Source organism: Electrophorus electricus, chromosome 14 (genome assembly GCF_013358815.1).
Source record: "Electrophorus electricus isolate fEleEle1 chromosome 14, fEleEle1.pri, whole genome shotgun sequence".
Lineage (NCBI taxonomy): Eukaryota > Metazoa > Chordata > Actinopteri > Gymnotiformes > Gymnotidae > Electrophorus > Electrophorus electricus.
In genome coordinates this window covers 5,185,001-5,205,040 of record NC_049548.1, presented here as the reverse complement: position 1 = coordinate 5,205,040, position 20,040 = coordinate 5,185,001, and the positions used below count along the sequence as shown (strand labels likewise).

Sequence of the window (20,040 nt, the reverse complement as noted above, 5' to 3'; positions counted from 1 at the left end):
CAATGTAAATGTATGTTCTGAAAGATGTGGTCAGGTTATGAAATTCAAATGGATCTTTAAATTATGCATACTGGCTGAGCTCAGACAATGGCATCAGCAAGAACCTGACATCTAAGTGTAGGTTTGAAAATGGGGATATTTCGAACGGCCTGCTTGATTGGTAGGTTTTGCAGAAAATAATGAAGTATGGCACGCCATTTAAATGGAAGGCAATCAAAACTTACTTTTGCCTGAAGAGCAGTAGACATCCGCCAAATATTAGCCAGCCTTGGGCAGCCTATTTATTGTGAGAACCCCTGCAGTCTGGCCAGCATGTGCAAGAGCTTTATCACCAAGCTGAGACCCCATGAATGCCATTATCAGCAGTAAACCCAGAGGCAGTCTCACTTCATGGTGGAGATGGAGCGGTGTCCTTCACATCTGGGCGCTCCCTCTGCTCAGCTTTGCCTGGGTATATCGGGACGGGGAAGAAGGTGCACAGGCGACAGCTTGTGCAAGGGGAGCATTTTGTCAGGGAAAGCACGTCGCTCTCAGCAAATGCTCCACAATAAAGATCGAATGAAAGTTGACGGAGAAAAGTAGAGAGAGAAATTCTGAACACGCAGCAGTGGAGAGTTTGAAAGGAAAGCCAGACGCCCCCTGCCACCTCACATCATGCCGAAACAATGGCTTTGAACTTTTAAGTGCAGCACAAGTGGTCTTTTTACCTCTCAAAGAGACAGATATTGCTCTGATAACAGCCTCTGTCTGCAAGGCCTGATGGACGTTGCTGTCAGCACAGGCTTAATTTGACCTTTCACAAGCTCCTGCATGCCTGGACCATCTAACGCAATAAGTACTCTTACAAGGTGTGTGTGTGTGTGTGTGTGTGTGTGTGTGTGTGTGTGTGTGTGTGTGTGTGCGTGCGTGCGCATGCTTGTTTGTGTGTGCGTGCGTGCATGTGTTATCTTTTCAGCCTCAACTATTGTTTTCCCAAGTAGCTTTCACATACCTCACACATTTTGGATATTTTATTTCTTATTTTCTGTGTACTGAACTCTGCAACACTGCATGTTAGAAATCTCTAGGGGTTTAAATTCAATACAGTCAGGTCTGTCATTTTTCTGCCCACTCATAAAAATGTCTTCAAAAGTGCCTCCACTGCAAACTCTGGGTGTAGAGTACAAGAGTAGAGTAGAGATACTCTCCTGAAGACAGTGGTCTTAGCAATCACAACTTTGAATGATCACAGCGGTCCTAAAACAGTTGCGCAATAAAAAGGTGGACCAGAGGGAAGTATAATACAAGGGAACTAACTGAAACGGTTGCTCTGGAGAACACCTGGTCTAATCAGTGATATGAACTACACCTGCAATACTGTCAGTAGAAATCCACTTACTAATCAACTACTAGGGGGCCAGCAGTTCTCAACACTGCAGTAACATCATGGTAGTAGCATGGTTATTGTTGAGATGGTACAAGTGTATTAGATACAGCAGTGTTGATGAGGTTTTACACATGCTAGCATTAAAGTGTTTAAGGAAACAGATCAGCTGTAGGCATATCTTAATGGGGGGGATGCTTCTAATAAACTGGATCATAATGTTTCAGTAACAACTGTTACTCTCAAAAAGTGTAAGTTGTTCCTGCATCATCTGGTGACAAATAAGCTTCTCAACCATCTCTGCTCCCTCATCTCAAATGTTCCCACTCAGAAGAAACCACAACAGAGATATTGAATTTTCCATAAACATAAAGAAATCACGATGCAACCCCAAGAGAAAATAAAGTCCACCTTACTCCCAAGTATTCCATATCCTCACACTGTGCCTTTCTCTACTGTTAACATGTATGTAATATGTTGAATAGATATGTACCACCAAAGAACCCTGTCTACAGTGAAGTTCTGTCAAGTGACTGACAGGGTAGCATGGCCATCACCGGAGAAGAAGCCTCGTTGTAATAAATCATTTGCGCCTTCTCCTCCCCTCCACCACCTTGATTTCACTGGGAAATTGTGCCATGGTGATGCACAGGAATGCCATTTACAGGAACAGTGACTACATCTCTGAGCTCATCGACATAGCGTCACGTGGCCGTGACAGTGACCTACTTTGCATGTACAGTCTTGTTTTTGTGACTTTTTCTTGGAGCGGCTTCGCCTGTAGGAGAAAGGGGGGGAAATAAAACAACAACAGATGTTGTCTTTTACACGTGTTTTTCATGCATGTCTTCCAACTTTCCATCTCTCCTAAGGGTCCCCCAAAACCAGTTGCCCTGGAGCCCTGTTCAGGGGGCAAGGCTGCGGTGCTGACCGTGCTAATCTGCCTCCCGCGCGGACCATCGGGTGTTCCGCCTCCTGGCCAGTCAGGTATGACATCTGTCATTGTGAACGGATTTTCACGCACAAGTGTTAACGCTGCTATTCTTCATGGTTTGGTCCCAGGATATTGCACCCGGGGAACCACACACTCATTGAAACCTGCTGGTTTTAGTTACATGTAACCTCTGTCTGCTGAAAACAAGTCTCCAAACTGACAACAATTGGTAATGTGTCTTGCCAACAATGCCCTGACACTGTTCATTTTGTGCTTTGTGAAATAGATGTATTCTTTGTAATATTTAGAAGCACTTCCGATACCAGGGAATCACAGTTTTGCAATGACCATCCTACTCTACTGACCTAAACCCTGTTGAAAATCAAGGATTCTGGCTGTTCTGCTGATATCTCTTAAAGAAGAATGGCCAACCTTACTATATATTCTTCCACCACATAAAACATTATAAAGGAAAACCCAAGCAGATGATATCTCTGCAGAGGCAGCATGCACCAGATAAAATGCACACAGTTGTCATAGCCTATACCACAATAAGAAAGGGCCACAAAAACATAATGGATTTGAATAACAGTGTACATATAAAATATATGATTCTTAAAGATTTGTTTACTACCACAACATATAAAGAAGAAGAAAACCTCTGAAATGTATTCAATTGCAAGGTCAATGATGTATAGATCTGAGCATCCTGATCTGGCTATATGAAGAATAGTACCTTTGCATCACATACATAATTCAATATCCCATATTTTCAGTTTGCTGTCTGGTTGTATTTGAGGGCTAGAATTAAACAAAAATCTAGCCCGGCAACAGGGCTCCTGGTGGCTGGGATGAGAACTCGAGGACTACTCTCCAAATGTTCAAGTGGCAGTGACTGACTCGGATCGTGCCATATGTGCTGCTACTTTCGTCCCTGTGCTCTCTGCAGGATCTGGAGGTTGTGTGGTTCAGGTTCTGTATAGTTTTATGGTGACCTCTCTGAGTAGCGCATCTGGCACATCCTCCACATGTGTGCTTTTGTGAGACTGACAGAGGCTTGAGAAAGTGTTAAAAGCATGGCCATCACCTCCACTGCTATTCAGCGCTAACAGGCCTTCTCATCACTGACAGATTGGTGACGACTGAGTCACAATTTATGTTTAAAAACAGCATGTGCGTACTTCACTCCACTGCATCAGGGTTCCTGTGAAAGACGGAGGAGCCTGCTATAATCTTCACTCATTTTGCCGTCGTTGTGCTGTTTCCTTTTACACAAGAATTTAATTGCTTAAATGCTGAACACGTTTTGTTGACAAATTATTTGCCTCGTTCAAAATGTCATGGTCATCTTGGCAACTATCGACAATTACAAATTGTGACTTGATTGTAGTTTTACCACAGAAGTTTGTCTAGTGCATTTGAATGCCTAATCTTAGTGTATTACTTATACGGTGCTCCACCAAACCGAGAAACAGGATCTCAGGCAGGAAGTGAAATCAGTGGATCTTTTCCCCCGTTTGGTGGTTTGGTACAGCTAGTCTGTCTCTGTTAGCCATATCCTTACACCACAGTGGCTAACCTCAGGCTTAGTCTTTGTCTCTGCTCTCGATTGGATCAGCTTGACCAGTCCTTGTGGTTAATTATTGCACGAAAGTGGGGAGATACATTAGCAGATATTGTAGCCGCTTGTCTGTGTCCTTGACTTTGATGAAGAGGGTTGTTGTGTTCCCAAGAGTGTAATCTCTGTACAGAGCAGGCAGCGGTACAGGGCAGGATCAGAACAATCAATGGTAGGAGGGCGGTGTCTTGTTCCTGTCCGGGGCTCGCATCTTTCCTCTGTTTCAGCCTTATTACAGCATCTCTAGGACATTTACCAGTGGCCTTTTTTGTTTGAAGACCATTAGCATCAATCTAACATATCAGTGGTTTAAATTGTGCTTATGGAGCCGAGACGCTGCCATTCCATTTGAGCTGTTTCAGGGTTGTCGAGGTTGCTTTTAAGGCACTTCTGCCGAGCGCTGGCAAAGCAACGGTAGATGCCAGGGAAAGGCTCTGCACCACTCCTTCCACAGCAGGCCTGTCAGTCAGCGGGCTGCTTTTTGGAGCCTCAGCCCTTTTAGGCTTGACTTCCTCAACAGAAGCTGACTGATCTGGAAAAACCTCCTGTTTCAGTGCATCTCCTTTAATGGTGCCTTTTGACAGGCACACCAACTCCGAACTGGATAACAGCAGCAGGTCCTACGGCCCTTGTGCAACAAAAGACGTAAAGAGCATTTCGCGCTGAAAGATTGCACAAATGGTTTGTGGTTGTCCTGTTACGGTTTTGTCCTGGAAAGTTGGTAAGATGCAGCTCTGAGAGGAAGACCAGGAGCTTCGATTGAACAAAGAGTATTTTCAACAGGGGAAAGGGCACAGCAGAATGGCTGAAGAGCACTCAGAAGACACCTCTTTACAGCCACAGTTATAAGAGACCCATTTTAATACATCTGCTGTGCTGTTTGCAGGCGTTGCAAAGTAGTGGTGTGTAACGTCTGCCGGGGCGAAACGGAGCATCACCCACACGCAGCAGGTCTGTGTGTGAGCGATGCCGGGACTGGGCACGGGGGTACCTGTTGGTGTGTGTCAGCATGCCACCCTTGCTTGTCAGCAGCTCCTGTGCTGTGTGTGTGATGATGGACCCCGCACGGGTAGAGCTGTATCACCCACCGCTGTAAAGGTGTAGGTTGTATGAAGTGTGATGAATAGGTAGCTAACTGAAACAGGTGCATATCTTCTACGACAGTTCACTGATCTTGTTTGCCAGCTATTGCCAGGCTGTGTGGTGTGTCTTGAGTGTTTTGTTTTTTTTACAGCTCAGTTGCATTGAGGCTACTGTGCTGCATGACATGTTCACATTTATATATGGATTGTCCTTGATTATAAGGTGATTATTGGTTTTTGTATGATAACCCTTAGCTCTTAGTTAGGACGTTAGTAACTTAAAAGACCTAAGGACTGCCCTGTGTACACTTCAAGGACAACGTTTTCTGTTTTTTTTTGCCTCAAAGTAATGTCACTAAATACTGTTTGTTCTTCAGTAATAGCTGTTTACATGAAGAAACTATAAAACGTGGGTATTATACATCATAAAGTATTATATATCATACATTTTATGATATTTAATAATGTATAATTGCTTTTAAGTTCAGGTCACAAATGCTTTTCTCAAAATAAATCTTCTTGTTACTTAAAAAGAAAACCGGCAAAGAAAATAAGCTTATTTGTTAAAGGAATTTTGAAAAGTTTGGTGCTTCCAAAACCTTGGGTAACATGGTGCCTCTGTGTCAGCAGCATGTGAAGTCATCCCAGTAATGCTGAAGTCCTGTTCACAGGATGACAACTGTGGCTGTGAAGAAATGGACACGTACTGCCGGCTGACTGCCCCGGTCACAGCAGCGTGCAGATAGTCTCTGTGCAGACTTCACAAGAAAGTGACAGTGTGCAAGTGCTTTACATAGACATTAGCTGTATACCCCCACCCCCCAATTCAGTGTGAAAGGTCATGTCTACTAATGGTACGTTTAAATGGGATTTAAAAACCCTTGCAAATTAAACGAAGCATTAGCATTAATTGAAACTCATGAGTGACTTGGGCTACATCCTCATTATTTGTATCCAGTAGTTGCATAGGCTCAAGTTCTGACTGCACCAAACATGGTGGGTCTGACAGCACTTATGCAAATCCCAGGCACAGGGCCATTTACCTTTCTCTGGGGTGATGAAAAGCAAGAATCATGCAAGCGGCAAGTATGAACACCAGTTCAGTGATGCAGGGGTTTTGTTTCCCTAAACACTTCAACAATCAGCATTAAATTATGGTAGCAGTACAAAACTTAGAGAACTGGGCTGCATCCCAACTGCCCAGCCATGCCAGTCGTCTCGGATTTTGGGTGCACACTGAACTGACTGGCTGTATTATTAGCTGTTATGGCTGACAACATGAGTGTGTGTATTCAGTGCCTCTTGGCAAACTGTGCTGTTGACAAACCTCCTTGCTTTAGTCCAGGTGGGACGACTCATAAATCGGAGCAGGCCGGGGTGGCTGTCTGCGAGTCGAGTAGGCTCGCGTGGATGTAAATCCTGTTTGCTTGGAGCGGACGCTGCTTTGCCTTGACATAACTAAATTCAGTTCCTTTGGGCGCTCCTTTCCTGAAGGAATGAATTGCTCCCCTCTGATAATTGTGCAGCTGAAAGCTGGGAGGGAGCTGAGCCAGGTCTGTGGAACATGAGCACCTCTCTTGTTTCGGGGGAAGATGGGTGAGATGGCACTGTGGAAAAAGGCTTGAGCCCCGGGTTTTGCCACAGCCCCCTCAGACAGAATTCTGGCATGGAACAAGACAGCACGGCAGAGCACGGCAGGCACTGAGTCTGTCTCAAGAAAAAGAGAGATCCGTTTTGCAGATCTGTGAGAGAGAGAGAGAGAATTCTTGTTGGAGCTGTTTGTCTGTTCTCCTTTGATGATTTCGGCTATTTTTTGTCTTTCACACAGAGGAATCTTTCTCTTAAAAATCCATCTCTTAAAATGAGAACAGTTTGAACTTCCATCCACAATATTATCCAATTATGGATTAAGACAGCTGCAGCCTGACATCTGAAGATGAAAGTGATCTGCGCTTTGCTTCCGAATGGTGTTGATAAATTCATCATCCTGTTGAATGTGTGCATTTGTATTTGTTTGAGACTTTGCTGGCCACCATGCATCTATATAACCATGTCTTTTGTGGTTGTTTGTGTGTGTGTGTGTGTGTGTGTGTGTGTGTTTGTTTTTGTTTGTGTATGTGTGATTTGCAGGCATTGCCATCGCCAGTGCGCTGATTGACACCTCCCAGCAGAAGCCCCTGGACTTCAAAGAGAAGAGTCAGGGCATGAAAAACCGCAAAGCTCTGCCCATGACTCACCAGGGTACATGTGTGTGAGGAGAATGAGGCCTTGGCGGCTGCCCTCGTTGCCAGGGCTCTCCTCCACTGGAGCGTCCTGCTCTTCTCCACCATTACAGGCCACGCTTCCACAGAGAGGCCCCTAGCCATGGGGTTGAATTAGGTGGCAGAGTGCTCCACCCCCTCCCCGACACATCCACACCGTCACACTGGGTCCCACACTCCTCGCCCCTGTCAGCACCTGAGCCTCACCTTTTCTCCCCATGCTACCTCTGCCCTTCACTGATGTCTGACTGCTCTCGTCTGCATGTTCGCTGCAGGCTTCCTTCATCTAAGCCTGAAGTTCTTTCCATCGTCACCAGCCCCTGAGCCCCATCTGCGCTCATTTTAGCTTCTTCCGTGACTTCTTGACTGCACTCAGCAGACCCTGTCTAGCTGCATGGTAACCACCACCAGCTCTCGAGCTTTGTTGAACTGCGGTCAGCCGGAGGGCCTGGCCGGCTGACAGCTCCCATTCGCAGCCTCAGAAACCAGCCAGGTTCTGACATGCTGCTGACCTGCTTTGTACTTTATCCATGAACAAATTTGTCCCCATACTGGGGCATCGGAGCAGAGGAAGTGTATAATACATGTTAAATTATGGACTATTGATGATATTGTATATTGGTCTAAAATTCACTTGTTTGCTTGCCAAGTAGACAGTCTGTGTTTGCTAAAGAGCTTTTTAATCACATTGAAATGCATTTATACTCTTAGGGACCTTTTATTTAAAATCCAACAAAGAGAAAGTCTGCCATACCTAGCACAGCAAAGCTATTAGGTTTGTGTAAGCTAATGATGTTCTACTGCTGGTCTTCTAAGATTTCGAAGAAACAAAACACTTCGTTCAATTAAAAAAAAAAGTTATTTGCTAGCTAAGTTTTCAAGTTTCATTTGTCAGCTATTCTGGCAGAGCTTTTGCATGAATTGCACACTCAGTGCTTTAAAACGGTTTGCAAGTTGTCACAAAAAGATTCTTTATACAGTTTGGTACAAGAGAATGGTGTGGAGAGTACAGCCATTCCTACTGTGCCAGAAGTAGCTATGGAGCATTAAACTCTGGTAAAGAGGGCTATGCAGGAAACTCCAAGAACTGGAAAATTAGATGTCAAAAATTGGTCACAAAACCAATTCCAATGAGCTGGTGAACCCTAAATGATGAAACTGGAAAATATTAGAAAGGTATGTAAGGCAGGAACTCGTTGTGTTTGCTGTATAGTACTCTTGTTATATAACACTAGGATTAGGAAACTAGAAAAGCTTCTGTTGTTACTGGTATATATAATTTCTTTTTCTTTGTTTTACTTTTCTGGAATGGCCTGGTACTGTTTCAGATGAGAGTTGAGTTGTTTAATAACTTTGCCGTAAAAGTTCATAATGGTATGTAATGGCTTTTTGGACTCTTAAGTTTCACATATTGTGAATGGAGAAGATGGCCTTTGGATGAGGGCGCCGTTCTCCCTCTCCCCGGTGTCTGCACAGCACTGAACCTCCTGCTCATGCAGCAAGCACCCTTTGATACCAGGCATGAGACAGCCCGCCCAAAGCTGTGTGAAGGCCAGAATGTGGCGGGGATCGGAGGGAGGCTGACTGAACTGCTTTATGGCCAGGATGGCGTACAGCACTCTTCCCCTCATGCGTTAGTGTTGCAAGGATCTGAACATGTGGGTCGAATGTGAATCGCTTCTTCTACATCTATCTATTTTAATGTTCTCATTTATTATTGTTTTTTGTTATTCTTTTATTTGCTGGTAAAAATATATTAAAAGGGCACATTTATGTAGGGCCCATCCTCTGTATAATACCCAAGGTGATGATGCTGATGAAGATAAACCATGTCTTTTACAATGTTTGTGAAAACGAAATAAATGTTGTTTTGTTTTGTTTTGATAACAGATTCCTGTGTAATACCTCAGTTGTAATTGCTTAGTCATTGGAGACTTGTAGCTCGCTTCAGAGACCCTTTTTTTCTTAATGTGTACAGTTGCAGTTTGCTGCAGCTGGTTCTATCAGACTTCTCTGGGCTTTTGTAGTTACTATTTGCAAGTCACATTTAGATATGAATTACATTTTGATTCTGTTTTGTTTGAAAAGCACCTGTGAATGAGAGTAGTTGTGTGCACTAGTACCAGTATATGGTCTTATTATGCAGGAATTGCTCACTGTAACATCATAGAAAATGAAAAGAAGCATTCATTCTTCAGTACATATCATTAATCTACAATGTATTTTAAAGATGGACAGAAAAATAAAATACTTGAATATTTGTAGGGCCAATGGTTTTTTTAAGCTCTGTTAACATTAAAGTGTTTTCTTAGGTGTCTCCATCTAGTTTGAGTCTAAAGGGTTTGCATAAGGTTGGGGGATGGGGAACGAAGAGTGGAATGTGGTAGGATAATGGAGATGGAGTGTTTTTTTGGGTTTTATTTGTGTTTTGTTTTTTTTTTGAAAGTGTGGTGAGAGTGTGTCACTAGCTGCTCCTCAGTCATTCTGCTCAGGTATGCCTATGGCCCAGAGTGACAGACTAAACGAGCTGTCACCACTGACTAATGTCTGTAAACACACTCTGGGGAGTAGTGTGAATAACTCAATGCAGATCTGCGTGTGTGTATAAGAAAGAGGATGCGTGTAAGGACGCGTGCTGGCTGTCACCGGAGAATGACAGGATTTCTGGAACATTCTACTGTTTCGAAGGCTTTAATTTGCAAGGCCAGCTAGCTACACTTGCATTGTCCTGCTGCCTCAGGAATCAGCTGTGACCATTTACCGTGATATAATTATTTTACTGTCTGGACACTGGAGTTTGAACTTGAACTTTACACCTTGAGATTATTTTTTACAAGGTATGTTAATGCACGATTGGATTGCATGCTTCTATTAATTTACACATTAAGACAATGACGAGGGTTGTATATTTTCTCTCTTTCTCTCTCTCTCTTTCTCACATACACACACACACACACACACACACACACCCTCGCTGGAAGGGGATGGTGGGGTTGGGGGGAATAGCATTTCCATGAGGATGAATTTGTCAGCAGAGGTAGTATAACTCATGGGAAGTGTATGTTCAGGGCAACCGTGTGGGGTGAGGGATGCCCCATGTTCTTTATTGCTTTCGCTGGGCAGGAGGAGCAGACTGTAAATCAAGGTGTCTGCAGCTAACATTAAGAGATATTAATGAGTGTGTGGCTTCCTGGTAATACAGAGGAAGCCACAGAGATTGAGTGATGACACAGATGTATCGTTCATCTTTATGATGCCTGTGCTGCACAACGACATGAATATCTGTTCCACTCCCACTAGTAAGTGCAACTATCAACCTTTTTCAAAAGGAAATGGCTATTTGTCCATTTGTAAAGCAAATCGGTGAATTATCTGAGAAAAGGTATTGTAGGGCAATGAATAATTATGTAGAAGGCATTGTAAGCTGGAGTACTTTTATTCAAAGCACCCTGTAGGGAATCCATGTGAAATGCCATCATCTTGTTGAACTGTATTTTACCTGGGAGCACTGGCAAGCTATATTTTAAGTCAGTTACAGAAAAGTTCTTCATAATCATGTTCCCCTTCCCCGGGTTTAGATGCTTTTCTCTGGAGTGTCCTTTCTGCACACATTCTTAGCTTGACCTTCGTTCCGCTTTGTTTTCTGCAACTTAACTCTGGGGCTTTTCAGTTGAACTTCTATTGGGGGGGGGCTTTTGAGTTAAGCCCTACTCTCTGGACTCAAGATCTGACCCTGCCAGACAGACGGCTGCCCTGCTGGCGCTCTCGTTCCCATGCTGACATTTCCTTCATCCAGTTGGTCATTTTTGCTGGTAGACAATTCCATAGACAGAGCTGCTGTGATCACAAAGGCTTTGCTTGTCCTGTATTAAAGAGCCCCGTGATGAGCATGGAGACCGTGCGGCTGAAGCCGTGGCACTCCCCAGCTCTCCGGCCCGGTCGTTCCTCACCTCTATACTAGCACACTGTCCCCTGTCACTTTCGGCTGTGCGGTGACTTGCGTCTGGTCCCAGATCTGTGGGCCCCTGCCTCCTGCCAGGACCCCCGGTCCTTTCTGTAGACTCGTGGCTTTTTGGAGCAATGGATTGCTTGATGCTGGAGCTCCTGTTCCTTCTGGAGAAGCGCGGGTAGCTTCGACTAGCCCGTCTCCCCTGTTTAAAATCATGCCTGTTGATGTCTGAGATGGAGATTTTTGTGAGTCACTTGTGAGCTGCCTTTTAGATGCATCCATTTGACAAATCTATGCCTCCAATTGTAGAGTTTCAAAGGTTTAGATGGAGCTTGTGAATTTATTCATAGCTAAAGTCAGAACAATTGCAGAAGTGTCATGCCATATGTGTTGCATTTTTCTCCATTATTGCACTCACATCCCTCTCCTGGTCCCTTAGCTGTGAGTGTTCTATAATTGTCGTCTGATCTTCTGTAGCCATTCTCATGAAGTGGCTGTAGCTGCTCTTATCACACATAAAAAGGCTTTCTGTGACTCATATAAACACTGTCTCCCATTCCCTTTTGTTTCTTTGCCTTCCAAGTAATTTTGTTTTTCTCCGTTTGTGCCAAGCACACTCTCCGTGGGTCTTCTGCTGAAGCATCTCTCCGTGGAGAGAGTGGCAAGCCGCGTCGCACCTTTCAGTTCGAGTTTGAAGGAGCGAGGTCGCACGCTGTCAACGTTATCGGTCAGTCAAATCATTATCCAGGCTTATTACCTACACCTGTCGCCAGCTTTTAAGGAAATTTCCTCCATGCAGCCTCTCTGGCCTTCTCCCATCTCAGCTACACACCCTGACATTTACCACACACAGTACGACAAAAGGAAGAGAAGAAAAAGAGCAGGGTAATGATGCTGGAAGTGGCACTTTTTTTGTGAAATGTTAAAGGTGAGTGTTGAGGCAGGGGTTAGAAACGCTTTCTCAGGGAGAAGGTGATATTGTGAGGCACCAAGGTCAGAGGTGAAGTAATTAGATATAATTTCCTCTCTCTGAGCAGACGGTACACTCTGATTACATTGTCTCTTCTCCTTGGCTCTTTTCCTTTATATGGAGGAAGTCATTATTTTGGGGTGGGTCACTGTCTCATTCAGCTCCAACATTTATGCTGTTGCTATGATATACATGTACAAAGGAATGCATTTCTTTTTAATCAGTGTTGCTTTCTTATTGAACGGTTATCTGAGACAGACCAGACACCCTGCTCATAACATTATTCATTTATTTGCTACCGTATCATTTGGCTTTTCATTGGATTTCGCAGCTCATAATGTGCTTGATGCATATCTGTGAAGCTGTGTAATTACAGTCAAGCATTTGAACTCCTCACAATAGACTTCTAAGATCATATTAAATCTTGCCTCCTACTGTCTCTTTCCCCCGATCCTGCCATATGAGTTTAGCATAAATACGTTTTTCATTAAAAAAAAAAAAAAAGCTGTTTGTGCGCATCTTTCAGTAAAGCCTTAACTGCTGCTTTTGGTCACGTGCACAATCAATATGTAATGTTTAGTGCCTGACATTTAGTTAAAATTGAAAGGACCGCACTAAATTCTGGCATTCCAGGTATGTGATGAGGACAGGGCATTGTCCTTGTGTGATGTCCCTGGTGGAGCAAACCCATGTGATCTGACTGACAATCACTCCGTGGCCCTATTATCACCTAATCCTGCCTGCTAGGAGTCCAAGGAAATCCAGCCTGATGAGCATTGCAGGAACAGAGACACTGAGATAGGAAACAGTCCTCCACGGCGCAGGTGGACGGCTCGGGTAACAGAGCCCTAAGGCGTAGAGGATCTAGCGCTGGAAAACTCAATCTATGTTTGTTTTCTCTGGCCTGAAAGGTCAGTGTCAGCAGTGCTGTGTCCTTCCCTGAAGGTGAGGATTGCTGCACGGCTGCCAAAATGCACCTGCTCGACGCTCGCGGATGTTTGCGATGCTGCGTTGCCGTAATCATGCAAATGTCATGAGCCTCTTCTCGGGGCTTTTTTACCATCCGTGGTGATCCGTTTTATGTTATTAGCATACGCAAACATTGCCACCACCTAAACAAGCTTTTTGCAAATTTAAGCTTTTTTTTTAAATTTATTATTATTATTTATGTTTTTTAAAAGTGCCATAGAGGAGGTACGATTTGAGTCATCCGTCAATCTGATAGGACGCCACGGCAACACAGCGTTTTATGATCCCCCATTTAAGTGTCAACCTAAATGTTGTAAAATGTAATGTTCTGAAAATACTGCATAGACTGTCAGGGTATACCACATTTGATCAGCACTCCCTCCCCTTCTGCCCTGAAATGAAATCACTATGCAGAAACGACTCGTAGAATAGTTCCCTTAAATCAATGCTCTGATGGCTTCACGCCTTGCTCGCCAAGCCAAGCAGATGGACAGTTGTAGTCCATTATATGAGAAATGTTTATGTCTACTAAAAGTAGGGTAGCTGCACACTATACATACAGGTTGTCTTCTTTAGTTTTAGTTTCTAATCATTTAAGTTGGAGCAACTTTGTAGTTTGAATACCCGTCACATCAGAATGTATTAAATAGAAAAACATAGTTTTAAGTATTTTTAAAAAAAAAGATTGAATGAGTTCCTTTGACTTATTCAGTGTATTTTCAGTCTCTTTGCATTGCTTATAGCCCCTTTAAACGTTTATTCATTTTTTTTTAACAGTGAGTTACCACAACAATGCCGAAATGCCTTTAGAGCACCTTATATAAGAGAGAAACCATATTCACTTATTCTACAACACATTTTACATATGAGTACACTAGATTGATCAACCTTTTGTATGCTTTTCTGCAGTTCAACACTCATGTACACTGTTGAAACAATATATCTCACGCAGCAGTGGTGATATGGCGTAGATGTACTAAATTTGTGATTAAAGTAAGCATCATAAACAAAGGATGGAATTTTACAGGTAATTAGCCATAATGGATTTCACCCCTCCTCAAAAAAGTGGTGCTAAACAATCCACTATAAGAAAATGACCCTTGAGTATCACGTAATGATTTTTGAGAGAGTCCGTAATGGTAAGAGAGCTCTGCAGGTTTCAGAAGGCTTGTCTGTCTGTCTGTCTTTCTTGTGCTGGGTGCTCGCCTTTTTACCCAGAGGTGTGTGTGTGTGTGTGTGTGTGTGTGTGTGTGTGTGTGTCAGGCCATGCTTGAGCCAGCCAGGGCGGGTGATGCCTGCTCCTCTTCAAAGAGCCAGTGAACTACATTAGTTGGCAGGAGCTTTTCTGAGTGGTGGGACTCTGATTCCAGTAAGGACGGATGAACACATGAGTTTATGAGCGCTTCTCTGATACCACCAAATACGGAAATGAAAATGGTGGTGCCTGTTCCCAATAGCTGGAAAGTACTCAGTGGAGGGGCATCCCAACACGTTTTGCGAACACGGTTTCTTCCGTAACTTCTTTTCAATAGTCCGTCTGAAGGATAAAGTGGAAAGCCATCCTTACGCAATACTGGGAACTTTGGATGAAAAGCTCCTCCAGGTAACGTCCTTCCACTTCCATTTCAGTAACTCCATCTCCCTCACCCCTGATCCCCCATCAGTCATAAAGGGAAAGCGGCTTTAGCACACGTAGACGTCACACCTCGCACAGCGTGGCTTGCAGGACGGTGAGGAACACGGCGGAGCGGTGGGTATGGGGCAGGGGTTGTCCGCGGCCTCTCGGGTCGCTACAGCAGTGGCGCCCCGGGAGGCAGGAGCCGCAGAGCGCAGAGGACCCCCAGCAGCAGCCCGTGGACCTCCCCGGGGACGTCCGTGCGGCCCGAGCCCCCTGCGATGGCGTTGAAGCTGCTGGGGTTGGCCAGAGGAGGGTCCTGGGTCGAGGCAAAAATAAGGCAAAAGGAGCTGAAGTGCTGCTGTTTTCTAATCCGATTAGGTGGGTTTGGTATTTTAATATTTTTCCGTCTCTGGTAAATAAGTGGGTATTACAATGAATATTACATTTTGTGTGATTCAACTGGAAAAAGAACTGTTGATAAGAGACGTCGCGTAATGAGCCGTCCTTACCACACACAGAACATCTGACGTGGCGTTTGTCTTTAGTTTCTGTGCCTGGAGGGAAAGAGGAGAGAGCGCAAATGAAGCTGCATGAAATATTCATTTCCACCGAGACCCAGGAGAGTCGGGAGCCACGTTTGCCTCCCCTCTGTAGTCTGGCTACGGTGACAGGTTGCCTTTCAGTCCACAGCAGCTTGTCCAGCAAGGCAACGATCTGCTCTTACCAGAGGGAGCAAAACCTTTATCATGATAAGCACTACAAGTACCACGTATACACTAGTGCAGTAAACTCTGGCTGGGCCTACCATTCACAAATCGATCTGCGGAGTGTGTGAGGTGTTTCTGCAGCAGGGCCTGTATTAATGCAAATGACGGACCCGTGCATTATTATGCCTGGTTTATGAAAGTTTGCTGTGCTATTCCCCTTCATCCTCACAGGGTGCTGGGATTGGTGGCATGATAAAGTGATTCCAGAGAGAGAGAGAGAGGGGGGGGGAGTTTAGCGAGTATAATAGAGAGAATGGAACTAATTCTGGGGAATAGGATTGTAGGAAAGAATGATTAATGACCTCCTAGGAGGTCTATCCTGCTGAAGAAACTGTGCCCACTAATAAATCATATTATCACTATTAAATTAATATGATGTGTTGTAAAGGTATGGGAGTATATCTAATGCAATCGGATTGGACTGTAAAGGTCTGCACATTTGGACGAGAATAAAGTGTATAAGCATACATACACAGAGATCTGTCTCTGGAAAGTCTTTATAGAGCAGTAGGCCACAAAGAAACAACTGGAATTAAAGCGTGTGCTTCTCAGCTCTGTCTCACGCTGCTCACCAGGCTTGGTCCAGTCATAGGAGACAGACTGGGGGCAGGGGGCAGGTATGGTGATCTCAGGGGCATCAGAGAGCTGCTGGTGGGGGGAATAATATTATGGGGGTATCGTTGCTCCTTAAGGGTGCGATAACTAATTAGGCGTAACATGACAACTCTGATGTATCTGATTTCAAGCTGGAGGGGTTGTGTGCGTGCGTAGTAGTGTGTGTGTGTTCCCACTGTCACAACCCACACCCATCAGTCAAAAGTGAGCCATTGTCTCCCAGTGACTCCAAGCTGGAGAGTGAAGGGAATTACACGTAAGTGTATCTGCAAACCAGTTACTCGCAGTTTGTGAACTGACTGCCACGTCCCTCCTACCTGCAGGCTTCCACAGAAGCTGTAGATGGGGTCGTCGTTGGTGTCCAGGGCGTTGGAGAGGACGGGGTCATCCAGTGCATTAGACGCCCTGTCCCGTCCTCTGTGCGGGGTGTTAGGCTGGGGTTGAGTCGGAGACATGGGAGGCTGGGGCTGCCACACCCCAACATCTGTGCCGTTACCAAAAGCCTGGATTGCGTTTCCTATATGAGGAGCAGACGTACCCACCGGCAAAGGTTAAAATGCAGCCCACGCAGGGTGTGCTGAAGCAGGAATTACATTCATCTCTGTTTGTTTTGTGTTGGGTTAATATTAATAGGTTTGGTCCAGTCCATTCAGTGCCAGAGCTGATAAGCCGATAAGGATCCACACTCTAAAGAATCTCCAGGCTGGAGCTTTACTATTCAAACATCCAGGCCTCGGGAGTGTTGTTCAATCCGTAGATGATAAACGTGGGGACCATTATAAGGGAAATGCCTCTTTTAAAACTACTGTATTCTTTAAACCACCTTGAAAGGACACCCTTCTCTTTCCTTCCGTTTTTATTTATCCATGTAGGAGGATAAAGGACACGTGAGGCGTGCGAGACGTTTGTGGTCAGCACAGCAGGAGCGTTCTCTGACCTCTGAGAGCCAGGTCCTTCTTGCCATGTTGAGTTGCTCTGCAGTTCAGGAGCTTTTTACACCGATAGTGCTGCCTGATCTGGGGGCGGAGCCTGGGCTGCCTGCTACCACGTTTCCCTGGACTGATCTGGCGGCGGAACCTGGGCTGCCTGCTTCCACGTTTCCCTGGACTGATCTGGGTGCGGAGTCTGGGCTGCCTGCTTCCACGTTTCCCTGGACTGATCTGGGTGCGGAGCCTGGACTGCGTGCTACCACGTTTCCCTGGACTGATCTGGGGGCGGAGCCTGGGCTGCCTGCTAACACGTTTCCCTGGACTGATCTGGGGGCAGAGCCTGGGCTGCCTGCTACCACGTTTCCCTGGACTGATCTGGGGGCGGAGCCTGGGCTGCCTGCTACCACATCGTCCCTTGGCACAGCCAATAATCTTCTAAGTGGAATGAATGGTTTCATTCCAGGTGCACTGTGGAGACATAGTTTAATTATGTGATGTGGATGAGCCGTATCGGTTTTGTGCGAATTTCTACTTGTTTGAGAGTATTTATGCTGTCATCTTCATTTTAGATTTTATCTCTAAAGAGAGAGTGTTGATAGTTAAGTTGTGATATTATTTATGGTTATGCCATAACATGGTTGCTTTCTGGCGTGACAGACCTCTGTAGCTGCTCCCACAAGGCCAGTATATCATAAAGGAAGATACTCGTTCTCATCTCCTTTATGTCCAATCCTCTGCATCCTGTCTGTCTAAATGCATGTTTTTGGAACACCCAGTCCAAATAAATGCCTGTTTCCTGTTCATCTAAGATCAGACACCCGAATAACATTTTATTGCCTTTTCATGTCAGAGTCTCCACCAGTGTCCCCACTTTAGTGTGATTTCTCTGTCTCCCTGCTGTCTGCTCACCCATCGGTGGAAATAATACTCACTCACTAGGAAGCAATAAGTCTACATTCCAAACTGCACTTCATCTTATACAGGCCCTGTCAATCATAGCCCATGTGGCACTACCGACGACGCTGCCGCTAGACACAGAGCGAGCCGTCAATCAACCAGGAACGGACCTGTAGGAGGCCGCGCGCATGAGGAATTAATGAGAGGGGGCGGACTCACGGAGGCAGCGGTTGTTGGTGAACAGCTCCAGGAATTTGTCACACTCAGGCTTGCCGTTGCCACTGCTGCTGCAGTCACACCAGGGGGCGACACTGAGGCCTGGCGCGCGCAGGTAGTTTGGGGTCATCACGGTGCCTGTCACACCAAACGCAACAGGAAACAAAACAGTCCGCTCAGCTTCTTCTGCTTCTCTATGAAACACTTGTTCCAGTAGTGCTCATTTTGGTTGCTTGAAATGTCTGCCTAAAGGTCTTTTGATTAACCAAAATAACATAGACCTTTTATTTTTAAAATTTCCTGAATGTGTACACAAAATGAATTTTTGTAACCTCAGAATGTGCTCTTCAGTCATTTCTTCGCATATTTCTTAATGTGTTACCCATTTGACTGGGAGTTCCAGTAGACAAGATGTTTATTTTTAATTTCAATGACTAGGCCAAAACTCACCACAACACCTAAACCCTACTCAAGCATCCGATCATTTGGTGAATCCACCAGGAGGTGAAATAGATGGATATCATTACTTATATCAGTTATAAAACCCGAATCCCTTATGATACGTAGCTCAACAGCCTATTTAATTACAGTGTGCATGCAATGAATCATAACTAGCTCCATAAGGCCAGGGAACGCGAGGTGCAGAATTAACTATGCACCAGAGTCTGCAGAGCTAAAGGAAAATGTAAAGCACAGATGGCCTATTTTCTTCCACACCACTGTGCTTACTCTGCCTATATTCCACTTCACACAGTCCTTTTGTGCATAGTGTGCACAGAAGCCTCTGTGCTTATATCAACAAGGTTTGTGGGGGCCTTTTTGGATACATCTTCATGTCCGTGCTAAGAGTAGCTGCATCTGTGTAGGTGTTTCGTGAAGGTAGGCTTCCTCCGTTCTGTCTTGAGCAATCGGATTCGTTTGGCATTGAGAAGATAGCAGTGGAGTTAACAGTTCACACAGCTGTACCAAAACCTGTGCTGCTAAAACTGTATTTACCAACACGGTTCCCCTTTGAACTTCACTCACCTATAAGGCCGGAGTAAGCCAGCAGGCAATCGGCATAGCTCTCTTTCAGACAGCCAGATACGGAGCGTGCCTCAGGCTGGCAGTTGGTGAAGAAGTCGGCCAGGCGAGATCTGAGTGGCACACGCAGAAGTAAGGATGAAAAAAAAAAAAGGGCCTTCCCAAAGCACTTAAATTCTCTGGGCATTTCAGAACGCAAATGAGCCATTCCGTCCAACACCTCCATCCCCCCACACGACCCTGCACCCAGCCCTACCTGCAGATGTAGTTGGTCTTGCAGGCTGCTTGCAGGGCCAAGCAGTTGGGCTTCTCTTTGTCGTCGTATGAGCACGCAGGCACGATGGTCTGGCGGCGGCGTTCGGAGCAGGCCGAGGGGTCGCCGGCAGGGCATGAGCAGAAGAGCATGCCGTAGCTGTGCTTGGCAGGCACCTTGTCGAAGAACTGGCGCAGCGCCTTGTGGCATTTGCGCTTGTTGCACACCTCAGTGGTGGAGACGCGGTTGGTGCACGGGCCAATATAGGCCGAGCGGTACTTCTTGCACGTGTCGTTCAGGTTGCACGCCTTGGCCGCACTCAGGCAGTTGTTGTCCTTGGTGAAGGCTGCTTCACCTGCAGCACACAGCCGGCGGAGGGAGAACTTTAGCCAGTGAGGGGCGCGGAGCAGTCATGCCTGAGCTTACTCGTGCTTGTATCTGTGTCTCAGCAAATGTCAAAGAACAGTTGTGTAGAAAATGGCTTTCTGGCAACCTTTCATGACTCACTACACTGTCCTCTAACTTTGCATCCTGTGTTACTTTCAGTCATTGAGGCTTATGCGAGCAGATAAATAA

The 20,040-nt window shown here is 45.3% G+C and overlaps 2 protein-coding genes across 3 annotated transcripts in view; one reads left to right on the top strand and one right to left on the bottom strand.

Annotated features, from left to right (window-relative positions):
- atrnl1b (attractin-like 1b) overlaps positions 1-9,519 on the top strand; it is a 77,123-nt gene extending 67,604 nt beyond the window's left edge. The window contains exons 28-29 of the mRNA XM_027024846.2: positions 2,236-2,350; positions 7,128-9,519. Of these exons, the coding sequence (XP_026880647.2) occupies positions 2,236-2,350; positions 7,128-7,252 (240 nt within the window). The 3' untranslated portion in view covers positions 7,253-9,519. The remainder of the gene's footprint in view (positions 1-2,235; positions 2,351-7,127) is intronic.
- A 4,343-nt stretch (positions 9,520-13,862) lies between these two features.
- The window catches only part of gfra1b (gdnf family receptor alpha 1b), a 19,441-nt gene continuing 13,263 nt past the window's right edge, over positions 13,863-20,040 (bottom strand). The window contains exons 4-9 of one of the 2 annotated variants that reach the window (XM_027029903.2): positions 19,468-19,819; positions 19,215-19,324; positions 18,192-18,326; positions 16,464-16,663; positions 15,274-15,318; positions 13,863-15,080 (exon numbers count right to left, since the gene is read on the bottom strand). In XM_027029903.2, the coding sequence (XP_026885704.1) occupies positions 14,937-15,080; positions 15,274-15,318; positions 16,464-16,663; positions 18,192-18,326; positions 19,215-19,324; positions 19,468-19,819 (986 nt within the window). In that variant the 3' untranslated portion in view covers positions 13,863-14,936. The remainder of the gene's footprint in view (positions 15,081-15,273; positions 15,319-16,463; positions 16,664-18,191; positions 18,327-19,214; positions 19,325-19,467; positions 19,820-20,040) is intronic. The other variant, XM_027029902.2, reaches the window with a different exon arrangement.